This window comes from Trichechus manatus, unplaced genomic scaffold (genome assembly GCF_000243295.1).
Source record: "Trichechus manatus latirostris isolate Lorelei unplaced genomic scaffold, TriManLat1.0 scaffold00004, whole genome shotgun sequence".
Taxonomy (NCBI): Eukaryota; Metazoa; Chordata; class Mammalia; order Sirenia; family Trichechidae; genus Trichechus; species Trichechus manatus.
The window spans coordinates 8,359,672-8,385,415 of NW_004443940.1; the positions used below are offsets into that span (position 1 = coordinate 8,359,672).

General features: G+C 37.7%; 1 protein-coding gene across 2 annotated transcripts in view; it reads left to right on the forward strand.

The window, feature by feature from the left end:
- Nucleotides 1-25,744, forward strand: part of MOB1A (MOB kinase activator 1A) — a 31,047-nt gene continuing 5,303 nt past the window's right edge. The window contains exons 1-4 of one of the 2 annotated variants that reach the window (XM_004369187.2): nucleotides 1-211; nucleotides 4,732-4,898; nucleotides 14,215-14,308; nucleotides 15,965-16,098. In XM_004369187.2, the coding sequence (XP_004369244.1) occupies nucleotides 198-211; nucleotides 4,732-4,898; nucleotides 14,215-14,308; nucleotides 15,965-16,098 (409 nt within the window). In that variant the 5' untranslated portion in view covers nucleotides 1-197. Of the gene's footprint in view, nucleotides 212-4,731; nucleotides 4,899-4,923; nucleotides 5,365-5,531; nucleotides 5,570-14,214; nucleotides 14,309-15,964; nucleotides 16,099-25,744 lie in introns of those variants that run through there. The other variant, XM_023732563.1, reaches the window with a different exon arrangement.

Below are 25,744 nucleotides of genomic sequence, written 5' to 3' on the forward strand. Positions count from 1 at the left end.
GAAGCGGGGGAGGCGGGCGAGGTGGGCGCAGCGGCTTCTACTGGCTTGCACCGGCTTGACTCCCGGCTCGGAGCAGCGGCGGCTCGGGTTTCCGCTGTCCGCGGGCTGAGGACCATCGGCTTCCTCTCGGTTCCTGCGCCGACTCCGAATCCTGTCTGCGGCGGGGGGCGGTGGCCCCTCCCCTCTAAGGACCGAAGATGAGCTTCCTCTTGTGAGTGTGGCCGGGCCGGGGGCGCCGGAGCCAAGCGCCGGGGTCGGGGAGGGCGTTCGGGGGACCTGAGGCGAGGGCCGGGGCCCATCTGGGCCTCGGGGTCGGGGTAGCCGGCGTTTGTTCTGCCCCTGCTCGGGTCTGCTGGGGGCGGGGAGCGCGGGGCTGGGTCGTGAAGGGAGGCTGACGGAGATGAAGGCCGAGGCAAAGGAAGCGGACGGAAAAGGTTGAGGAGTCGAAAGGCCCCGAGGTCGGTAGCGCCTCCAAACTTTTCCGCCCGAGCGCTCCTGAGGGCGGAGAGACGATCGGGGGGCGGAGCCCCGGGCCGCGCTGCGGGCTTCACATTTCTTTCCAGCCTCAGAAAACGTTCCATTCTACCTTAGATTTTTCTCCGTTATGTATCTGGTTTTATTATTGTCAGTATTTGAAATTACCCCCACGGAAAAATGCCGCCTCCGAAAAATGCGGAGCTCGGCAGTTTGAGAAGCTCCGAGTTAAAATGCACTCCCTGCAGCCAGACCGAACTGTCCAGTTCTGATTCTGCCCACTTAGTGACTTTGATAAGTTAACTAACTTCTCTTTCCCTTGATATAAACTCGTGTTAGAGATACTGGCCCAAATGAGGCTGGAATGGAAAAGTATGTAAATCCTCTCATGATTCTTACACACATTAATGTTTGAGAAGCATTGCTTTGGGACCTAATTTTTTATTCTCAGGGAACACTCTTTATATTGCATTATTGCTTAAGTATGCGTTATATGGTTGAATAAATATCCATTTAGTTATGGACATAATCCACATACTTGTCATTATGTATTACGCAGTGTGTCGTAAGATTCCTATAAAAATCAAACCCGTTGCCGTCGAGTAGATTCCGACTCATAGCGACCCTAGAGGAGAGTACAGCTGCCTTATAGGGTTTCCGAGGAGCTGGCTGGGTGGATTCGAACTGCTCACCTTTTGGTTAGCAGCCCTGCTCTTAACCACTGTGCCACCAGGGCTCCAAGATTACTATATCAGGGTTTATTTAACCAATTCTTCATTGTGAGAAATTTGGATTCTATTATTTTGCTATTATGAAATAGCGGTACTAAAAATGTCTGTCCAAATTGCGTTTTCCCTCCTTTGGGTTATTAAGGGCATAGTTTCCAGAGTATGATTACCATGTTAAAGAATGTGTGATGCAGATTTTAATTACAAATTTCCATATTACTAGAACAGTAACACCCCCCACCACCACCACCCCCAATCTTTTGCTTATGAGTTGATGTTTAGTTAGTGGTTTGTTTGTGGATGTATTATTGCTTTTTGGACCTAAATGTGAGGCTGTTAATTTCTTTTAAATTTTGTCTTTGGTAATTTGCCCTTGCTCTACATGCTGTGATCATATTGAAACTTTTGTTTTTTCGATAACAGTTTTATTAAGATACAATTCACATACCATAAAAGTCACCTTTTTAAAAGTGTACGATTCAGTGGTTTTTAATATATTCATAGAATTGTGCAACCATCACCACTAATTCTAGAACATTTTTCATCACCCCAAAAAGAAATCCCATGCACATTAGCAGTTACTCTCCATTCCCCTGGAAGTAGACCACTAGTCTGCTTTCTGTTTCTATAAAAACAAAAAACCAAACTCATTGCCATTGAGTTGTAGATTTGTCTAATCTGGCCATTTATTATCCATGGCATCATGTAATCCTACGAAACATTTAGCACAATGTTTTCGAGGTTCATCCAGCCGCTGCTAGAAAACCCTGGGAGGCATTTCTGCTTTGTCCTCTAGGATTGCTCTGAGTCGGAATTGACTCGGTGGCAGTGGGGATCCATCTTGTAGCCTGTATCAGTACTTCATTCTTTTTTATGGATGAATAATATTCCATTGTATGGATGTACCACATTTTGTTTATATCCATTCATCAGATGATGGATATTTGGGTTGTTTCAACTTTTTGGCTATTGTGAATTATGCTGCTATGAACATTCACGTACAGGTTTTTGTGTGAACGTGTGTTCATTTCTCTTGGGTATAGACCTGGGAGTGGAATTGCTGGGTCATATTGTAACTATGTTTAAGCTTTTGAGGAGCTGCTAAACTGTTTTCCAAATAGGGTATACCATTTTACGTTCCCATCAGCAGTGTATGAGGGTCCCAGCTTTTCACAGCCTCATCCACACTTGTTATTACTGTATTATTTTTTGTATTAAAGCCATCATAGTGGGTGTGAAGTGTTATCTCATTGTGGTTTCGATTTGCATTTTTCTCATGACTAATAATGTTGAACATCTTCTTGTGTTTATTGGCCATTTGTATGTCTTCTTTGGAGAAATGTTTATTCAAATCCTTTGCCCTTTAAAAAAAAAATTAATACACTTTGTTTATTTAGAGCAGTTTTTCATTTACAGAAACATTGCACAGATAGTACGGAGAGTTCCCATACATGCCCTCTCTTCCTTACACGCAGTTTCTCCTGTTGTTAACAGCTTGCATTAGTTTGGTACGTTTGTTGTAATTGATAAACTGGTATCCATACATTATTATTAACTAAAGTCCGTAGTTTAGATTAGGTTCACTCTTTATGATGTACAGTCCTTTGGATTTTGACAAATGCGTAATGTCATGTATCCACCATACAGTGTCATACAGAATAGTTTCACTGCCCTTAAAATGTCCTGTGCTTCACTGTTCATCCTTCTCTTCCTCCCCCTGAGCCCCTGGCAACCACCCATCTTTTTACTGCCTATAATTTTGCCTTTTCCAGACTGTCATGTAGTTGGAATCATACAGTATGTAGCTTTTTCACTGGCTTCTAATTTAGCAATATGCATTTAAAGTTCCACCATTTCTTTGTGTCTTGATAGCTCATTTCTTTTTATCACTGAATAATTCTCCTCTGAATGGATGTATGAGGGATCCCTCATGGCGCAGTGGTTAAGTGCTAGGCTGCTAACCAGAAGGTTGGCAGTTCGAACCCACAAGCTATTCTGCAGAAGAAAGATGTGGCTGCCTCTGTCCATAAAGAATACAGCCTTGGAAACCCTATGGGACAGTTCTACTCTGTCCTGTGGGGTTGCTGTGAGTCGGAATCGACTTGATGGCAGTGGGTTTGGTTTGGGTTTTTGGTATGGATGTACCACAGTTTGTCCATTCAGCTATGGAAGGGCATTTTGGTTGTTTCCAGTTTTTGGCAATTATGAATAAAACTGCTGTAAACGTTTGTGTGCAGGTTTTTGTGTGGACATAGGGTTTCAGCTCTTTTGGGTAAAAACCTAGGAGTGCAGTATGCTGTTGGTGAAGAAACAGACAAATAGGTCACTGGAACAGAATAACGAGTCCAGAAATAGATCATGCCAATAGAGTCGACTGATCTTTGACAAAGGAGCAAAGGCAGTTCAGCGGAGAAAGGATAGTCTTTTCAACACATGGTGCTGGAACAACTAGACATCCACATGCAAAATAATGAACCTAGAAACTTACTTTACATCTTTGACAAAAATTAACTTATAATGGATAATAGATCTAAATATTAAACACAAAACTGTACAGCTTCTAGAAGATAACATAGGAGAAAATCCAGGTGACCTTGGGTTTGGCAATAAGTTTTAGAAACAATAAGAAAAACATGATCCGTAAAAGAAAAAATTGATAAGTTATACCTTATTAACATTAAAAACTGCTCCGTAAAAGACACTGCTAAGAGAACAAAAAGACAAGCCACGTACAGGGAGAAAATATTTGCAAAACACGTATCTAATAATGCACTTGTGTCCAAAATATACAAAGAACTCTTAAAATTCAATAGTAAGAGAACTTTCCTTATGGATTGTGTGAAATAGTGATAAAAATGTTAGTATCACCAAATATTTTGGTATAGAAAACTGGATTTTTGAGCTATGAGAACCTTGTTGTTAGGTGCTGTCAAGTCATTTCCAACTCACAGTGCCCCAAATGTGACAGAGTAGAAGAACTGCCTCATAGAGTTTCCTAGGCTATAATCTTTATGGGAGCAGATCGCCATGTCTTTCATCCACAGAGCAGCTGTGTGGGTTCTAACCACCAATCTTTCAGTTAGCAGCTGAGCGCTTAACCGTTGCACCCCCAGGGCTCCTTCTTGAGAACCTGAAGGATTATTTATTCCAATTCTCTGCCTCCCTCCCAACACCATTTTTTGTAGGTGGAAATTGAGGCAAAAAGGAGGTTTGGTTTCTTGGGCAGTCACAGGCTCAGTGGTGATGGAGTAAAATCCAGATTTCTTCTTCTTTTGGTAAAGCGTCCCTTTCTATTATATCAGACTGCTTCACGAGGCATAGTAAAATTGCCTTCTTTGTGAAATTGGTTTGCTAATCTTATTTTTATGTGCAGAAAAAAAATTAAAGCATTCTTTTATTGTGATCATCATTTTTCCCCTTCATTCTGGCATTTTTCAGGGAGTATTTTATTTTACAGAACAATTTTTATGCCTAAAATTACGCCATTCTGCTTCCCATCCTAAAAATTGATGTAATTTTCACTTAACAGCAGTAGCCGTTCTTCTAAAACATTCAAACCAAAGAAGAATATCCCAGAAGGGTCTCATCAGTATGAACTCTTAAAACATGCAGAAGCAACTCTAGGAAGTGGGAATCTGAGACAAGCTGTTATGTTGCCAGAGGGAGAGGACCTCAATGAATGGATTGCTGTTAACAGTAAGTTTTTAATAACATTCAGCTTCACTGGTTATATAAAGATTTTGCTTGGTTTTTTTTGTTGTTGTTTGTTTTGTTTTTGTTAATTTTCTTTTGCAGGTATGACTGTTGTAATAGGTTATAAAGACGCACATCAGTACAAATGTATCCAAAACTGTGCTGTGCTCTTCAGAATACTTGACGGTAACTTGCGTGGTTGAGTAGAGGGACCTGAGGAGAAACGATGGGTTCTTTGGGGTAATTTCTGAGAAGAATGATATGACTAGCTGAGTAAGGTCAAATGAAAAATTGATGGCTGCAAAGATTCTATCTGTGGTGGACCGTGACTTTGTAGGGAATCCATCTGTGCCATTGTTCCTTTCACCCCACCCCCAACAGCACTCATCTGCCTGTGTATGAGAACAACAAAGTCCATTGCAGCCGAAGCTAGGGTTGTTGTTTGGCTGGTCGGTAGTGCAGAGAGCTGGTAAGAAGAAATTTAATTTGTTAAAAACTTTTTAATGGAAATTTTAAAAGATACAAATGTAGAGAAACTAGTATAATGAATTCCCATGTATCCGTTATCCAGTTTCAACAGTTACCAGTTCATGGCTAATCATGTTTCTTTTATATCCCACCCTGATCATTTTGAAGCAAATCCAAGACATGTTATTCTATCTATAATTATCGCAGTAAGTATCTCTAAAACACAAGAACCCCCCTTTTAAAGATAATGAGAATACCATCATTTCTTAACATTATCAGATACACAGTCATTGTTCGTATTTCCTTGATTGTCCTAGAAATTTTTTTTTTTTTTTTTTTTTTTACCTATGGTGGTTTAAATCAGGATCCAAATGAGGCCTGTACATTATTTCTTGAATCTCTTTTAATCCATAGGTTTTCCCACATTGCAGTCTTCTTCCGTCGTTATTTTGTTGTTGTAGTTGCAGAAACATGGTCATTTGTTTTCCATGGTATGAATTTTGCAGATCGTATCCCCAAGGCATCCATTATCATGTCCTGTTCCTCTTCATATTTCCTGTAAATGTTAGACCTAGAGCAGCACTGTCCAGTAGGATTTTCTGCGATGTGGAAATGTTCTCTGTTCTGCACTGTGGCTACTTAGCACTTGAAATGTGGCTAGTGTGACTGAATTTTAAATTAAATTTTAACTAATTTAAATGTAAATAGCCATATGTGGCTAGTGGCTCCTATGCTGGACAGGCAGATCTAGAGCCTTGATCAAAATCAGGTTCAAATTTTTTTGTTTGTTTGCTTTTTGCAAGCCTGCTTCATAGGTGGTGGTTTATACATCCATCAGTGCATCAGTGTAGATACTTCCATAACGTGTAGTTGTCTTTCTGTGTGGTTTTAAGCAGCTGTTGTAATCATTGCTTTGATCTGTGCTATCTGGTAGAAGTGTAATGTAAGCTACATCTGTAATTTTTAAATTTTTTAGTAGTCACATTTAAAAAAACAGGTAAAATTTATTAATATATTTTGTTTAATATCTCTGGCTCATTTCAACATGTTATCAATATAAAAATTATTTTTTATATAAAAATTATTAATGAGATATTTTTACAGTCCTTTTTTTGTAGTAAGTCTTCCAAATCCGGTGTGTATTTTACACTTATAGCACATCTCAGTTTAGACTGCACATTTCAAGTGCTCAATAGCCACATGAGCCTAGTAGTTAAGCTACTGGACAGTGCAGATCTAGAGTCATTAATTCATTAGGGGATGCAAAGTGGTGATACTCTAATTCTGTCATTCCTTTTTTTATTAGCTAAAAATCTATATAAAAGAGAAACTTTCCCATGTCAACTATTTGGTTATCCTGAGGTACAACTTATACAGGAAAGTCATTGTCTGGGAAGAATAACGCCCCCCTAAAGATTCCATGTCTAAATCCCTAGTACATGTGAATGTTACCTTATATGGCAAAAAGGATTTTGCAGATGTGATTAAGTTAAGGATCTGTGATAGATTATCCTGGGTATTGGGCTGCTGGTGGTGGTGGTCGTTAGGTACCGTCCAGGCTATTTCAACTCATAGCGAACCCATGTGACGGAGTAGAACTGCCTCATAGGGTTTTCTAGGCTGTAATCTTTTTGTTGTTGTTGTCGTTGAGAATATACACAGCAAAACATAAACCAATTCAACAGCTTCTACACGTACAATTCAGTGATATTGATTACAAGTGGTCTGGTTATGTAGCCATTCTCACCCTCCTTTTCTGAGTTGTTATTCCGCCATTAACATAAACTCCCTGCTCCCTAAGGTTCCTAGCTAGTCGTCTATTGTCAATCTAAATTGCTACTATCAGTTTGATCCCTTATAGATCTTAAAAAAGCAGAATGCTCAAGGCAAACATTCTGTTTTAGTTAAGCTGAACTATTGTTTGGTTTTAAGAAGACTTCAGGGGACTAGGCTGTAATCTTTATGGGAGCAGATCGCCAGGTCTTTCTCTGGGTCGGTTCCAGTCAAACTGCCAACCTTTCAGTTTGCAGCCAAGAGTTTAACGATTGCATCACCAGGGCTCCATATAGATATTTGGATGAGCCCAGTATAATCACAAGTGTCCTTATAAATGAAAAAGGGAGGCAAGAGAGTCAGAGAAAAAAGATATGACAATGTAAGCAGAGGTCGGAGTGATAGGATTGGCTGATTGTCCATGAGCCAAGGAATGTAGGCAACCTCTAGAAGCTGGAAAAGGCAAGGAAACAGGTTCTCCCTAGAGCCTCCAGAGGAACACAGCCCTGCCTTCACCTTGACTTTAGTCCCATAGGACCTGTTTCGGACTTCTGACCTCCAGAACTATAAGATAATAAATTTGTTTTGTTTTGAGCCACTAAGTTTGTAGCACAGGTAGTTCCCGACTTACGACGTATTTGAGTTATGACGAACCGCACTTACGGCTGTTTTTTTGTTGTTGTTAAATTTTATCGTTAGTGCTACATACAGTGTTGCAGCCCACAATTTGCTGATATTATCATTCTCAGATGTTCACTTGAAGATGTTCAAAGATTGAGTTTATAAAAATACTGATAATAAAAGGCAATAATAATGAAAACTAAAAGTAAAAAGAGGTATTTGACTTATGATGGAGTCGTCAGAGCGGAAACCCCATCATAAGTCGGGGACTACCTATAATTTGTTACTAGCCGCATATTAGCAATAGGAAGCTAGTATAGTCGGGATAGTACTTGATTCTTTCCCTTAATTTACCCATTTTCACAATAATAAGTTGGTTTCCTAGTATCTTCCAAGGAACCTCAAGGACGCATGGATTTAAACATACTTTTTATGTGTATGTATATCCATATATGTGTGTATATATATGTATATATGTATGTATATATATATTTATATATATTTATATACACATACACTTAAATATATGTATATATAGGTACATAATATCAATTCATTATAGTTATTATTATATTGATCTTCAAAATGTCCCATCTTTAACTAGTGGGAGCCTATTTAAGTTGGCTCTAGAGATAATTGGTAAATGTTGCGGCAGCCACTAAAAGCTCTTAGAACGCTGTCTAGGTTGTTAGTCTGTTCTCTGTCCCTAGGAGATTACTGTAAAGCTAAATTGTATGCTGTCTAATCGATTCCAACTTGTAGTGACACTATAGGACAGATTAGAACTGCCCCATAGAGTTTCCAAGGCTATAATCTTTATAGAGCAGATCGCCAGGTCTTTCTCCTGCAGAGCTGCTGGTGGATTCAAACGGCCAACCTTCTGGTTAGCAGCCAATCACTTAACCGTTGCACCATGAGGGCTCCTTGCAAAGCTTAGTAGGCCCCAAATTTGGAATGATCAGTACTGTGCCTTAGGGATGGGATTTCGGAATGGGGCTGTGAGGAGCTTGGCAGATGCTCTCCCCAGTGAAACAACCATTTAGCTGGTGAAAATTATACGATGTAACCATTAAAAGTCTCAGAAAATAGACCTAAGGGCATACAGAAAATTGAGAAGCATTTATTCACTAAACTACTAAATCTCAGTAAGAAGAGTGGGAGTCAGTGGTTATTAAGACAGATCTTGCTCCCGTCCCTACCCCTATCCCCATCCCCAGGTCTGCATTATGGATACTACTGTCAAGAAAATGGAACCCTGGTGGTGCAGTGGTTAAGAGCTCAGCTGTTAACTAAAACGTCAGCAGTTCAAATCCACTATCTGCTCCTTGGAAACCCCGTGGGGCAGTTCTGTGTCCTGTAGGGTCGCTACGAGTCGGAATCGACTCGATGGCAACAGGTTTACGGGTCAAGAAAATGGAGGCTCCCTTTCCTACTAGTTCCTGGTTGTAAGGCTATGGTTTTACCCCAGGATGAGATGGCCCACTGACTCCTGTCATCCCTTGTCTTGCCGACTCCCTCCCAGAGAATGGAGGCTCCACACTGGGAAGGGCAAGTTGAGAAGACTATGGGCTACCATACATCCCTGCCGCCTGCCCCCAACCCCCAACATAGCCCCCAGTTGGAGGGAGGAACAATTAAGAGAAGGCTCATAGCTACACGAAACTATTAGCAGCAAACTTAATGGCAGACCAACCAGAAATTTAACAGAGAAAGAGGAAAAAGAAGTTGAAAAATGGCCCTGCTAAGAGTGTGTGCCTGTGCTAGGCTATACCCACTCAGGAGCAACTGGAGTGGCCCTTGAGAGCTACTAGTCCCTGAATGAACATGGGGCAGACTTGAAGGCATTCCCCAAGCCTCACATAGATCCATTAGTAAAGGGAGGAAGCCTTTCTGGCTAAAGGGGCTTAAGCATACCTCTGACTGATCACTGGCTAAACACTAAGCTATACTGACCCAGGGGTAACTCATAGGTAGCCATGCTTAAAAACAAGGTAAGAGGAGGGGGGCACCTGAGTAGTGACATCACAGGCTGCACACTGGAGGGAGAAATAGAACTCACAGAATTAGTCCAGGCAAGCCAATAAAGAAAAAACAGTAATAACCACAAGCATTAGTGGTTGGGTAGAGAGGCAGTCAGAATCTAGAGTTGGTAAAATATTTTATCTAAAATATCCAGTTTATAAAATATATATATGAGACATGCAAAGAAACAGGATAGTATGACCCTTGTTCGGGGGGAAAAAGCAGACTGTAGCTATTGCCTTTGAGGGGGCCCAGATGTTTGGCCTAGCAGACAAAGACTTCAAAGCAACTAATCTAAATATGTTCACAGGACTAAAGGAAACCATTTTTAAAGAATTAAAGGAGAGTATGATGAAAATGACTCATCAAATACAGAATATCAGTAAAGAGAAGTTATAAAAAAGAACCCAATGGAAATTCTGGAGTTGAAAAGTATAATAACTAATGAAATACAGAATTCATTAGAAAGGCTCAGTTGTATATTTGAGCTGGCAGAAGAAAGAATTGGTGAACTTGAAGATGGATCGTTAGATTTTATACATTCTGAAAAATGGAAAGAACAAAGTGTGATGAAAAATGAACAGCCCCAGAGACCTGTAGGACACCATTAAATGCACCAACATACTTACAATGGGAGTACCAGAAGGAAAGGAAAGGAGCAGAAAAAATATTTGAAGAAATAATGGCTGAAAACTCCCCAAACATGAAAAACACATCTAAGAAGCTCAAAAACTCAAAGTAGGATAAATAACAAAAGATCCATGCCCTGACACAGCATAGTCAGAATGTTAAAAGACAAAGAGAAAATTTTGAAAGTACTGTGTCTTAACCAGCTCACTTAAATCCAAAGATGAAACCTGTGCTAAAATTTCAAGATTAAACTAGTATAGAGCTTGAGTGTATGATATTTTTTCAATGGAGTCATTTGGGATCATATAGTAAATTTTATCCTGTACACTTAACTTGGTCTTTAAAGTTGTCTAGAATAGAATTGCAGTTTGCCAGGGGATTTAAAACAAGACTTCCTGAAAGTTTTAATGGTGGTTTCTCCATCTTTAGAATAGTAATTGCTAAGTCACATCTTGATGAATGGTGAATTGCTACATGGAGAGAGAATAGAAATACGTAGTCTACACTGGTGCAGTTAAACGTTTTTCCCATTGTCATAGAGGAAAGGCAAAAAGTGGCGTACCTAATTGCAGGTGTTCACATGCCTTTTGGTTTTCCTTGAGCAAAGGGAAAATGCTTTACTGAATTACAGGTATTTGCTAATAACTAATATTGCAGTTTCAATTTTTAACTTCTTTACTAAGTTGAAAACAAGTAGAGAGCTATGGTTGGCGTTAAGAAATGGAAGTAGTGAATATCTGGGTGGATCACAGGCAGCTTCCTGGCCAGTTTTCTCTTTTACAACTAAAGAAATGATTCCTTGGGAAAATGGAGTCTAGCCTTTGTTTTTCTTAGCCATATGCATATTGCTAAGAGCAAAAAACAAGGTGAGGAGCTCTGTAGTATGCTCTGTACTATGTGTAAGAAAGGGTTGAGAAACTTAGAAACTTAGGATGTGGGAGACAGAAAATCAATAAAGTGGTTATTTGTGTATAAGGGTTGGAGTTGGAGGGGTTAGAATTTAGATTTTTCACTGTATATTTTTATATATTGTTTTGATATCTGAACCATGTGAAGTTTTAGCTATTAAAAAGAAAATCTTTGTTTTTAAACTGTATTCAAATTATCATGTCATTCTGAAGTCGAGCCCCCTGGGTAGTGCATAGCGCAAAGAGTTAAACGCTGGACTACTACGTGAAATGTTGGCGGTTTCAATTCACCCACAGGCGCTTCAGAAGACAGCTCTGGTGATCTGATTCCAAAAAGTCACAGCCTTGAAAACTCTATGGATCAATTCTACCCTGCACATGTGGGCGGGGTCACTGTGAGTTTGGAATTAACTCGACAGCAACAATTCTGAAGGCATCTGTCGGCTTTTTTCAGCCTTAGGTTTGTCTTTGAGACTTATTGTTCTAGATCAGTGGTCTCAAACCTGTGGTTGCAGACTCCCTTTATTCTCTTAAAAATTATTGAGGATCCCAAAGAGTTTTGAATTATGTAGGTTATATCTAGTGATAGTTACTGTTAGAAATTAAAACTAAGAAATTTTTTGAATAGTTATTTTTACACTTGTTTAAAAATAATAGCATTATGTGTTTCAACATAAATATGATATTTTTATTAAAAATGGCTGCTTTCCAGAGCAAATTTTAATGAGAAATGTGTCAGTGTTTTACATTTTTGCAAATCTTATTTAACATCTAGCTGAATAGAAGACAGCTAGATTCTTGTATCTGCTTCTACATTCAATCTCTTGTGATATCACACATCATGGAGCCTCTGGGAAACTCTACCATACCCTCTTGAGAGATGGAGAGTAAAAAGAGCAATTAAAATAGTTTTGACCTCACAAACCCCCCTGAAAGAAGAGATCCCTGGACCACATTTGGAGAACAGCTGCTTTAGACCAATAAACCAGAACACCTTCTGGGCATGCTCTTTGTTTTGAATGAATATTGAGTGCCTAAATGTTATTTTCTTAGAAACATGACTAATGAAGTGGAGCGTTTCTGTTTATTAAGAAACTTGGAAAAGCCCTAGTTGATTTTTAGGGACTCTTTCAGACAGGGAACCAAAACATTTTTAAAAACTTTCCAAGGCTTATGTAGTTCTCTTGGCACAGTGATATGCTTCACTTAGTTTAAAGCGTATTACTTACCCCTTCCTCTTCCATTTTCTTCCAGACCTAGCTGATCCTCCACCTCCTTTAGGAAGCATTACCTGACAAAGCAGATCTTCATGGTGTCGCTTTTTTCTGAATTCTGCGCACTTATTGTTGGTCTTTGGATCCTGTCTTCCTATATCTTATATTATTCATTTCGCTTAAATTTGTCACTCTGTCAGGTGGAGACTCTAGGGCAAAGGACTTTAACCTGTATTTTCATGTTTTGACTGTGCAGTAGGCCTCAGATGTTTATGATGAATTGGATTTTTAGAATGCCTGTTGACACAGCAGTTATACCTTCCTCACAGCATATTTGTTCCTCAGCACTTTTCTTCTCTTTCCTAACACGAATGGTATTGTCTGGTCCAGACTGATTAGAAGCTATGAATTTTTCATTCTCTTGAATACTATGAAATATCCAAAGGGAAAAATTATACATTCTAATAATGTAATATTCACCATTAAGGAGCCTGGGTAGCGCAAGCAGTTTGCAATTGGTTACTAACCTAAAGGTTGGCAGGTCAAACCCACTCAAGGGTTCCATGGAAGAAACAGCTTTCATAGCAATTATAGCCAAGTAAACCCTATGGAGCAGTTCTCTTAACACATGGAGTTGCCGTGAGTTGGGGGCTGACTTGACAGCAGCTAAGAACAGCAATAATATTCTTCATTAAGTTTGAATTATTTTTAATATTTATTATCCTGCTGTTGTTTTCTGGTTAAAAGCTTAATAATAATGTATTAGTGCTTCTGTTCTGCCTCCTAGTTCATTGTGTAGTGCCTGGGGTCTTAAAAGCTTACAAGTGGTCATCCAAGGCCTAACAATTAGTCTCTATTCGCCTGGAGCAAAAGAGGAATGAGAAGAGTCAGGAGTAGGAGGAAGATATAGAATGTGTGGCTGACTGCCTCCATAAACAACTGCCTCCTTTGCCACCAGACCAAAAGAACTGGATGGTGCCTGGCTACCATTACTGAACATTTTGATCAAAAATTCTATAGCAGAATCCTGAGCAAAAGGGGGGAAATGCAGAACAGAATTTCAGGTTGTCATGGGCTTTAGATTTTCTGGAGCCGTGGAAGCTGGATGAATCCCTGAAACCATTGCCCTAAGATAATCTGTAAACATTCAACCAAAAATATCCCAAGTCTTCTTAAAACCAAACAGTAGTTTAGCTTATCTAGTAAAAAATGTCTGCCTTGAGCTTTATGCTCTTTTAAGAATCATCTGTATGGGATCAAATTGACAACAGCAACTTAAAAGATTAGATAGAAATCTTTGGGGGCAGTGAGTTAATGTTAATGGGAGAGGAACAACTCGGAAAAAGAGAGTGAGAATGGTTGCACAACTCAGTGAATGTAATCAGTGTCACTGAATTGTACATGTAGAAACTTGAATTGGTGTATGTTTTTGCTGTGTATATTCTCAACGATAACAAAAAATGAAATTTTTCTTTTAAAAACTTAATGTATTAAAAATGAGTATATTAAAAGTTAATTTTATTTAGGACTAACAACTTAAAAAAAGAGAATTTACAGTATCACCTGATTGTTGAATCTCCCTAAGGGTTCAACTAGGAACTTAAAATGCATTGTAAATTTTTTCTTTGACTAAGATTTGATGTTTTGCTGTGTTTTAACACAATTCTGCTATTCTCCTTTCAGCTGTGGATTTCTTCAACCAGATCAACATGTTATATGGAACGATTACAGAATTCTGCACTGAAGCAAGCTGTCTGGTCATGTCTGCAGGTCCACGGTACCTACACTGTTATGTAAAGTGAAAACCAAACCTCTGGCCATTGAGTTGATTCTGACTCAGTGACTCTATAGGACAGAGTAGAACTGCCCCATAGGGTTTCCAAGGAGCAGCTGGTAGATTTGAACTGCCGATCTTTGTGGTTAGCAGCCCTATCTCTTAGCCACTGCGCCACCATGGCTCCACACTATTATATAGGTGTTTGAATTACTTTAGATTTATCACTAATTGTTATAAGTGAAATAAAGTATTTTTGTTTTATTATCTGTTTGCTTTCTTGTGTAAAGGCAGTTCAGTTTTACAAGTTCTTGAATACTTCTCAGGAGACTGAAGAAAACATTAAAATTTCAGGACCTCTGAAGTTTGAGTAAGGAGCCCTGGTGGCTGCTAACCAAAAGTTCAAATCCACCAGCCACTCCTTGGAAACTCTATGGGGCAGTTCTGCTTTGTCCTATACGGTCTCTGTGAGTCGGAATCGATTTGACAGCAATGGGTTTGGTTTTTGGTGTTTTTTTACCTATAAGCTTTTAGTTATTATTGAATACTTTATTCTGTGAGTACTCAGTGTTTTGATTTTATAGTTGCATCATCGTAAACATGAATGTTCTGTCATAGGAATAAAGGGATAAAAATTTGAGTTACGTTTATCTTGCATTTCAAAAGTTCTGGTTTTTTCAATTTTGTTAACATTTATGGTTCCTGTTTCTAGTATGTAAATGAATTCTTGGCAAAGTTTTTAGCTGGCTTTTTAATATTTGATTTTGTGTGTCTGTGTATGTGCTTATTTAGTGTAAACTAAAGCAGTACAATTTAGAAAAAATTATCCGGCATAAAGGTGCTAGATTAAAAAATATGATTATAGTAAATTTCAAAAAATATTGAAAGAAAGATGGAACTCTTTATCACCAGCAATGTTAAGTCAAAGTATGATGGGATTAATGTTTTGGTATGTTTCCTTCCAGTCTTTTTTCCTGTAATAGACAACTAGTTTTATGTGCTGATAGTTGGCATCAGGGTATTTTTTCTCTTGAAAAAAAAATATTCTTTCTAACTTTACTGCAGTTATAAAGGAGAAAACATCCCCAGTGGGTTTGTGGTTCTGTTTTTGTTACAGTGTTTTAGGAGGAATGTTTTTATTCTGTGTTTTGTTAAGTTTTGTTCCTCAAACTTGTTTTAAAAATTAAAATAGAAAAATTGAATTTATCTATGCCTTAAATGTTTTACACAGTGATGTTTTACATGACCTTTGTTAATCATTCTAGCTCAGCAAAAGGAGGGGGCGGTGTGTGAAGAATGCATGCCTAATGTGTTTCTCTAACACCTTCCCCAGGGAAAGAGTTTCATAATCTTAGTTCTGCTAGTGATAACTTGATGGTCAAGTGTATAAGAATATAGTGGATTCATCAGCCCTTTACCCAGTCCTCAGCATCCTCCTAACAGGCAGGAATGAGTTTCCTCCAGACTCGCTTTTTTCTTCTAACTATAACCATCACATTTCAGAATAATTCTATAGGGAACTCTCACAAATCTTCAATAAAACTTTTAGTAATTTATTAAAGTTATATATAGCTTCCATTGATAAAAGGTGAACCTGGTTTGAATACAAGTTTCACATTTGTTAATGTTTTTGAAAATATTAAATATTTTTCTCTCCAGATACGAATATCATTGGGCAGATGGTACTAATATTAAAAAGCCAATCAAATGTTCTGCACCAAAATATATTGACTATTTGATGACTTGGGTTCAGGATCAGCTTGACGACGAAACTCTTTTCCCTTCTAAGATTGGTGAGTTAATGTTGTAGAAGTAGTTTTCTTTCTAAATGATAAACATGATGTTCTTCTAACACTATTACTTTTTAAAAAATTCATAGAACCTACCAGAATCCCCTCCAAAAAGATTTATATATTCCCTCCACCCATGTTTGTGTCTGCTTGTGTTTCGTCACCAACACTGGTTATTCTTTTTTTTTCCCATCTTTTCTAATTAGGGTGCACACATTTCTGTTTTAACATGTATTTTTAAAATATTGATGAGGTCAAGAATCCTTTTATGTTTTGATCATTGTGTGTTTTCTGTTTATCCTTTACCCCATTGCTTTGTATGTTAAGAATTTTAGTCCTTTGTCATACATGTTGTATGTATTTTCCTCAGATTGCCTTTTGTCTTATTTTTATTCATGTGGTGTTTTTGCTGTGTATAATTTTCTCATTTTTTTCCTCTTGATCTTTTCCTTTTTCACTTCTGAACTTTAATACAGTGTTTAAGACAGTGATTTGAAAGGTTTTCTCTACTTCAAGATTAAAAAAATATTTATTTAATACTTCTATAGTTTCATTTTTGCATTAAATTTTTCGTTTATCAGGAAATTTTTTAATAAAAATTCTGCCTTCATTTTTTTCCAGTTTGTCCCCATACAGTTTATTGAATAGTCTTTTTTTTTCTCCTGATTATCATATGTGTCCACCAAATTGCCGTATATTTTGTGGTCTTTTAATCTCTTCATCTGTTGCTGTAGAAATTCTATACTGTTTTAATTACTGTGACCATACATCTCTTAGCATCTTGTAGGGCTAGTCCCCTTCCTTGATCTTCTTTTTCAGAATTTTCACAGCTATTCTGGGATATTTGTTCTTCCAAAGAACTTAGAATCATTTTGTCAAGGTAAAAAACAAAAACTTTGATATTTTTATTATGATTGCATTCCATTTGTAGATTAATATTCTTGTTCTCTTTACAACACAGTCTCCCTATCCATGAACAAGCTATATTTCTTCATATCTTTTATTTATTTAAGTGCTATTTCCTCTTGTTAAGTTCTGTAGTTTACTTTATGTTAATCCTACATGTTTCTAAAATTGATTTCTAGGCGTTTTGTTTTTTCTTGATATCTGGTTTCCATCTGCTTAATGTTTGGTGTATAGGAAAGCAGTTGATTTTCATGTGAATTGTATAATTGACCATCAGACTCCCATTACTTCTGTTAGTTTTTGATTGATTCTCTTGGTTTTTTTAGGTATACAATCACAGCACATTAAAATAATGTTAATCTTGCCTCTTTTCTGATGTGTGTACTTGTTTAACTCTTTTCTGATTGCACTGGCTAGTACTTTCAGAGCAGTACTGAACAATGTTGAGTAATGGTGATGATGGCAGACATCCTTTTCCTGTTTCCTTAATTCTGTGCAAGTCTTTCTGGGATTCTGGTATTTCAGCATGGAGCAGGAATCTTGCTCTTGTTTAGAGGTGTATGGATTTTTCTTTTTTAAATCATATGAAGGAAGCATCCATCTGTTTTTAATGTTCTTTTTTATAATTTATTTTTTGTTATTGTTGAGAATAAATATAGCAGAACATACACCAATTCAACAGTTTCTGCACGTATAGTTCAGTGACATTGATTATATTCTATGAGTTGTGCAACCATTCTCACCCTAAGTTTCCTATCTAGTTTTTCAAGTTGCTGTTGTCAGTTTGATCCCATACAGATAGATCTTAAAAGAGCTCAGTGCTCAAGGCAGACATTCTTTACTAGTTAAGCTGGGCACCATCCAGTTCTTCTGGTCTCATGGTAAAGGAGCAGTTGTCAATGGGGGCAGCTAGCCACACATTCCATTTTTTCTTCCTATTCCTGGCTCTCCTTCCTCCGTTGTTCCAGACGAATAGAAATCAGTTGTGCTTTGGATGGCTGCTTGCAAGCTTTTAAGATCCCAGGCACTGCGCAGCTAACTAGGAGGTAGAAAAGAAGCACTGAACATGTTATTAGGCCAGTTTACTGGAATGTCCCATGAAACCATTACCTTGAACCTCTAAACCAACAAACTAAATCCTGTGAGGTATTTGGTTGTACATAAGCAGTCTCAGCAGCTACTTTTTTGTTCTTGTTGCAAGTATGTCATCACACAGTTGTTGGCAATGTGACTTTTTACAGGTGTACAATTTATTGGCAGCTATTAAATTAATTGGCTGTGCAACCCTACCTTTAATCGATGCTATTTTTTCATCACCGTAAACCAAAACTTAAGTACTCCATAAGCAATAACCCCCTCCTTTCCCCTCTCACCTCTGGTAACCACTGAAAAACTTTGGTCTCTATGCGTTTGCCTTTTTTGTCTTTTTATGTAAGTAAAGTCATATAATATTTGTCCTTTTGTGATTGACTTATTTCCTTTGGCAAAATGTCTTCAAGCATCATCCTTATTGCATCATGTATCAAGACTTCATGTCTGAAGTTTCCTGAATACAACCAAACACTTCGAGGGACAGAGTAGCAGGGGCGGGGGTCTGGAGACTATGGTTTCAGGGGACATCTAGGTCAGTTGGCATAACAAAGTTTTTTAAGAAAATGTTCTGCATCCCACTTTGGTGAGTGACGTTTGGGGTCTTAAAAGCTAGCGAGTGGCCATCTAAGATGTATCAATTGGTCCCAACCCACCTGGAGCAAAGGAGAATGAAGAACACCAAAGACACAAGGAAAGTATTAGCCCAAGAGACAGGAAAGGCCACATAAACCAGAGACTTCATCAGCTTGAGACCAGAAGAACTAGATAGTGCCCAGCTACCACCAATGACTGCCCTGACAAGGAACACAACAGAGAGTCCCTGATGGAGCAGGAGAAAAGTGGGGTGCAGAACTCAAATTCTAGTAAAAAAGACCAGACTTAATGGTTTGATTGAGACTGGAGGGACCCAGAAGAGATGGCCCCCAGACTGTTAGCCCAAAACTAAAACCATTCCCAAGGCCAGCTCTTCAGACAAAGATTAGACTGGGCTATGGGACATAAAATGATACTTGTGAAGAGTGCGCTTCTTAGCTCCAGCAGATACATGAGACTAAATGGGCAGCTCCTGTCCAGAGGCAAGATGAGAAGGCAGAGAGGCTCAGGATCTGGTTGAATGAACATGGGAAATCCAGGGTGGAAAGGAGGAGTGTGCTGTCACAGTATAGGGAGAGCAACTAGGGTCACATAACAGTGTAGGTGTAAAATTTTGTATGAGAGACTAACTTGAATTGTAAACTTTTATTTAAAGCATAACAATAAAAAAGTGGGCGGGGGGAGATAAAAAAGACCAGTTCACTTGCTGGCTGAGTAGTATTCAGTTGTATGTGTGTACCACATTTTGTTTATTCATTCATCTGTTGATGGTCATTTAGGTTGTTTCCACCTTTTGGCTGTTGTGAATAATGCTGCAGTGGACATTGGTATACAAATTTCTGTTGGAGTCTCTGCTTTAAAGTCTTTTGGGTATATAGTTAGGAGTGGAATTGCTGAGTCAAATGGTAGTTCTGTTTTTAGTTTTTTGAGGAACCTCCACAGAGTTTTTCCCACCAGCTGTACTGTTTGCATTCCCACCAGCATGGCAAAGGGTTCCAATTTCCCCACATCCTCCCTAACATTATTTTCTTTTTTTTTAAATTTTAGCCATCCTAGTGGAACTGAAATGGTATCTCATTGTTTTGATTTATGTCTCTCTGATGGCTAATGATGTTGCATATTTTTCATGTGTTTGCTGGCCATTTGAATGTCCTCTTTTGTGAAATGTCTGTGTAAGTCCTTTGCCCATTTTATGATTGGGTTATTTGTCTTTTTGTTGTTAAGGTGTCGAAAGTTTATATATATTTTTGCTATTGGATTCTTATTGGATGAATGGTTTCCCAAGATAGTCCCCTAGTCAGTAGCTTGTCTTTTCACTTTTTTGGTCAAGTCTTTTAATGAACATAAGTTTTTAATTTTTATGAGGTCCCATTTATTTTGTCTTTTGCTGTTTGTGCTTTTGTTATTAAATAATCCATTGTTAAAAGCTAGGCCTGACCAGAAGGCAGAAGGGGACAAGGAAGCTGGTGATAGGGAACCCAAGGTTGAGTAAGGATATTGTTGATGTGTTGTGAGATTGTTAACCATTGTCATAGGGCAACGTTTGTAGTAACTGTTCAGTGAGAAACTATTTTGTTCTGTAAGCCTTCATCTTAAGTGAGAATAGCAGCACAATTGGAAGAGTATAGTCAATGTCACTGAACTGTGCATGTAGAAATTTTTGAAATGGTGTATCTTTGGCTATGTGTATTTTCACCAAAAGAAAGGTTGAGAAGTTAGAGCGTTGACATGTTGTGGGGTTGTTAACCAGTGTCATAAAACAACATGTGTACTACTGTTTCATGAGAAACTATTTGTTCTGTAAGCCTTCACCTGAAGTGCAATAAAAAAACAAAACAAAACTGGAAAACAAGGGGAAAAAAAAGTTAGGCCTGAGTCTTGCCCCTGCATTTTTTTCTAAGAATTTTATGGTTTCAGTTTTCACATTTAGGTCCTTAATCCATTTTGAATTTGTTTTTATGTATGATGTGAGGCATGCTTCCTATTTCTTTTTTCTGCGTGTGGTAATCTTAATTTTCCTGCCATCCATTTTTATTACAAAAACTTTATTAATTCAGGAATGGTTGGAGTTTTAGCAGATACCTTTCTGTTTTCTGTTGATGATGTTAAGATTTTCTCTTTTTTTTTTTTAATGTTCTACTGGAAGATATTTTTTGTTTTTTTTTTTTATTGTACTTAGATGAAGGTTTACAGAACAAACTAGCTTCTCATTAAATAGTACACATATTGTTTTATAACATTGATTAACAACCCCAGGACATGTCAACACTCTCCCTTCTTGACCTTGGGTTCCCTATTACCAGCTTTCCTGTCCGTTCCTGCCTTCTAGTCCTTGGCCCTGAGCTGTTGTGCCCCATTAGTCTTTTTTTGTTTCATGGCCTGTCTAATCTTTGGATGAAAAATGAGCCTTAGGAGTGACTTCATTACTGAGCTAAAAGGGTGTCCAGGAGTCATACTCTTGGAGCTTCTGCAGTCTCTATCAGGCCAGTAAGTCTGGTCTTTTTTTGTGAGTTGGGTTTTTGATCTACATTTTTCTCCATCTCTGCCCGGGTTCCTCAATTGTGATCCCCATCAGAGCAGTCAGTGGTGGTAGCCGGGCACCATCTAGTTGTACTGAATATTTGCTAATGTTTTAATTAAGATTTTGGCATCAGTATTTATGGATGAGGTCGATCTTTGTCTTTTTTCAATTTAAAGGTGTCGTAGAAGCAACATATTATTGGAGTCTTTTTTGTGATCTAATTAGAAGCTCTTACAGGAGAAAAACTTGTATCAGGTTGTTACACTTGGTCCGTGTGTTGTTAGTCAGCTTTTCCATTCCATTATTAAAGCTTTTATTTCCTTTTTCACAGATCCTTTATTGTATGTTGACTGTACTTGAATGTTCCATATTACAGTCAGCTTGGAAAGTGCTCTAGTTAAAACACGTTACTTATTATTTCTTTACTCATCTAGCCCGTTGCTGTCGAGTCAATTCCGACTCATAGCAACCCTGTAGGACAGAGTAGAACTGCCCTATAGGGTTTCCAAGGAGTGCCTGGTGGATTCGAACTGCCGACCTTTTGGTTAGCAGCCCAGCTCTTAACCACTGCGCCACCCTTTTATGGAAGATAGAAAATACTTTTGACTTTATCTTCTCAGCTTCCCATTCCTCAGTAATTCATTCTAATGTTCTGGAATCCTGTCCCCCTCATTTAGTTACTAAACACATCTTTCTTACGCCAACTATTCTTATTAGACAGAACTCTTCATTATTAATTTTTTTACTAATATGTTCAGGTTATTATTGTTCCTTTTACTAGCAAGATGCCTATTGTAAATTTTATGTGTGTGTGTGTGTGTGTGTGTGTGTGTGTATATAAACTTAAAAGTCCATTTCTGACCTCAGAGGTCTTTAAAGGTTGTTTTCTATCTTTGAGTGAGAACCTAGTTGGGCAAGTGCTATGTGGAGCAGATGCTCAGTTGTTTTCTGGTTAGGTGTTTTTGGATGACCTGGTTCCTAATGTAAATACCTTTTTCTACTTGGGCATCAGTAGGAGTCTTTCTCATTTGTTTGAATTTTAATTATAGTTTATTTTAGAGGAGGTGTTGGTTAATCTCATCTGTGACTCCATGAACCCTCTCTGGTTTCAGTTCTAGCTTAAAACAGTAAACTCTGGACATTTTCTTTTTTACTATTCTGCATAGTTTTTGTTCTGTTTTCTTCAGTAATTCCTATGCAGAATCTGAATTTCCTTCTTCTGTTTTCTAGATCCATCACCTTTTTTTCCTCTCTAAAAGCAGCATTGTTTATATTAACAAAAACTAAATCTGTCACCTTTTACTTTGCGTCTTTTATTTTCTGTTTCATAGATGCATTTTTTATTTAAATCCCCATCTGTCCTTTTTGAGCAAATTAAAATGTCCAGTTTTATTTCTTTAAGAATAGATTTCAACTAGTGTAGATCCCTGTGATTTCTGTGGAAGACTTCTGAGGTTTGAGTGCACTTTTTAGTTTTTGCTATTGTTAAAAAGAGTTTTTTTTTTTTTTTCCTTTTGTATTGTGGAAGTTCTTCAATGATTTTCATTATCTTCTTTACTAGTTTACTTATCCTTCCTTTAAATTGTTGATTGTTACATGCACTGCTGAACTTTTTTGTTAAATGATTTTATGGTTTTTTGATAGTATTTTATATAGTATCAGTGGAGTCCGTGGGTGGTACGAATTGTGAATGGGCTTGGCTAATCAGAAGGTTGGAGGTTCAGGTCCATCCAGAGGTGCCTTGGAAGAAAGGTCTGGCAATCCACTTCTTAAAAATCAGCCATTGAAAACCCTGTGGAGCATAGTTCTACTCTGACACACATGGAGTTGCCATGGGTCAAAGTCAACTCAACTGCAACTAACTGTTTAATTAGTATCAATAGCAAAGAAATTCCAGGCATCCATTCTCCCATAATGTTATTTAATTATGTTTTTGACATGTATGTAAAGACAGATTTAATAAAACTACACATAATTAACTCATAGAAGTATTATATTAATGACAGTTTTCCTGTACTGTTTTTGGTATTAATTAAATTCTGTAAGTTTTAACTCAAAATGGAATAGAAGATTTTATAGTTACTTTATCCCTTATAATTTTTAACAAAAGCACCAATACTCATAGAATCCTTAAATGGACACATTGTTAGTTATGTGTTGTGGTGGGATGATGTGTTAGAGTGTCTCCTTGTAGCATAGATGCTTATTTGAAAAGTTATATTTAAAATGAAGTACTAAAACCAATACATTAAAAAGAGAAAAGAATTTCCTACATATTGGCTTATGTTTTCTAGATGAGTTCCAGTCTAAGATCAGAGAAAGATTTTCCTTGGAAAAATAACTGGGTCTCTTACATGTAATGCTTATGGGATACTTCTGTGCCGGATGTTGCATAAGGCAGCAACAATACAGGCAGTCCCCAGCTTACAAACATCCAATTTAACGTACAACCCCCATTAAGCCTATTATAACAAAAATTCAAGGTACATCCAGTGGTTGTAATCAGAAACACGTGCTACTTTGTGACGCACATCAAAACATTATTATTATTACTGTATGATTAAAGATGTTTAAGTGTATCTGGAAGTATTCCTTGAATGTTTTTTATGCATATAAAGGTACACTATATACTAAGACAAACATTTGACTAACTTATGTTAGATATACAAACCATACCTAACTGTTCTGAGTTCGTACAAATTCAACTTAAAGACCGACTTAGGAATGAATTCGATCATAATCGGGGACTGCCTGTAATCATTTTAGTAGTGCAGAACCTGGAAAGTCACATAGTTTAAGAATGATGATTCACTAATAAAAATTCGTAATATTTGGTATGCTACAAATTATGTTAGGTGGCTTTGCTTCAGAGAGATCAGTAAAGCAATTACTGATTTAATAAGTAATTAGTGATAAATTGGTAATAAGTGATAAATTAGGGTGTGAGTTTTTCCATATTCTAAGATTTACTGTAGAGTGCTTTTCAGTGGGAAATTTAGTTTTTAAAATTCCAATCAATCTGAACCAACCTTCTTCGCGCGCACACACGTATTTACATTTTTAAATGAGTTGGTGATCCTGGGCTCTGCTTTCTGGAGCAAACCTCCATTAAAGATGTTGGGGAACTTGGTACAGCACTTGAATATAGTGTTACTAATATTATCAAATCAAAGATGCCACTAATTGTAAGTAACAACTTTTTTTATGTAAACACTAAGAAAAAGTAACTGCCAGTTAAACTATTACTTGACATCAATTTTAGAACACCTCCTTGAAGATAGGTCCTGATTTTAGAGATGTTTAAATGTAAGAATGTATGCATCTTAAAATTGATAAAATCGAAAACCTATATATGAAAAAAGTGTAGACATAGAACAATTTGAACACTGATTCTCAGCCTGACCCTTGTTCCTTCTAGCTCTTGCTTCCCTTGTATAGTTATCCTTTCTTTCTCTTTTATAGTAGAGAAGTTCATGTGCCAAGTGTCTAAGAGAATGAATTTTATTTTATTGGCTTTTCTCTCCCAAGATAATTACAATATTCCCTCAGCAACCATGACTTTACCATGTACAGTTTTGAGATAGCACCACTTTATAGTCGTCTATCAAAGCGTTTAAAATTTATGGTCTTTTTTTTTTCTACTCAAGGTTCAATTTACTTGAGTAAAAGGAAACATGGTAATTATTTCCTGCTTCTTTAGGGTTTACTGGATGGTGAAGGGAAAGGAGATCTGATTATAGTCTATATTTTCAATACATAAATAGAAGACCCAGTGCAGGAAAACATGCCCGTAAGCTCCAGAGTAATGTTTGAAAAGGCAAGTTAGCCAAGACTTGAGCGGGGGAAAAAAAAGCACGAACAATGAGCTTACAAGAACAAAATATACTAAATTTCCAGCTATTAAGGACTGGTTCAGGAGATTATTTTTGAAGAAGATGTTTTAGCCTTCGTTTTCTGAAAGATTGAAGACAAGAAAGTGTTTCAAAATATAACCTACTAGAACGGGCCTTTAAGGCCAGTCCAGGTTACTTTGGAAGCAGATGCCTTCTAATTCATTTATTTACTGCAGTCAGTGCCAATTTTATTGTCTTTCTCCTGTCCGCATTTTCTAAGAGACTTTGATCTCCTCAGCCAAAGTCCTCAGGAATGTAACCAGTCATATCCTCATCTCCACTGACTGGAGAGAGATTACCAAACCCTCCCCCAGTTGTTTTCTAAGGAGGTATTGATTTTCTTTGAGGGCAGCTGTCCCCTTTCCATTTTCAGGAAGCATACCCCCTTCCTGTTGTTGTTGTTGTACTCATAGCAACCCCATGTGACAGTAGAACCACCCCACAAAGTTTTCTAGGCTATAATCTTTTTTTTGTTTGTTTTTTTATTGTACTTCAGGTGAAGGCTTACAGAACAAGTACTTTCTCATGAAACAGTAGTACACATGTTTTATGACATTGGTTAACAACCCCACAACATATCAACCCTCTAACTTCTCAACCTTTTTTTTTTTTTGGTGAAAATACACATAGCCAGAGATACACC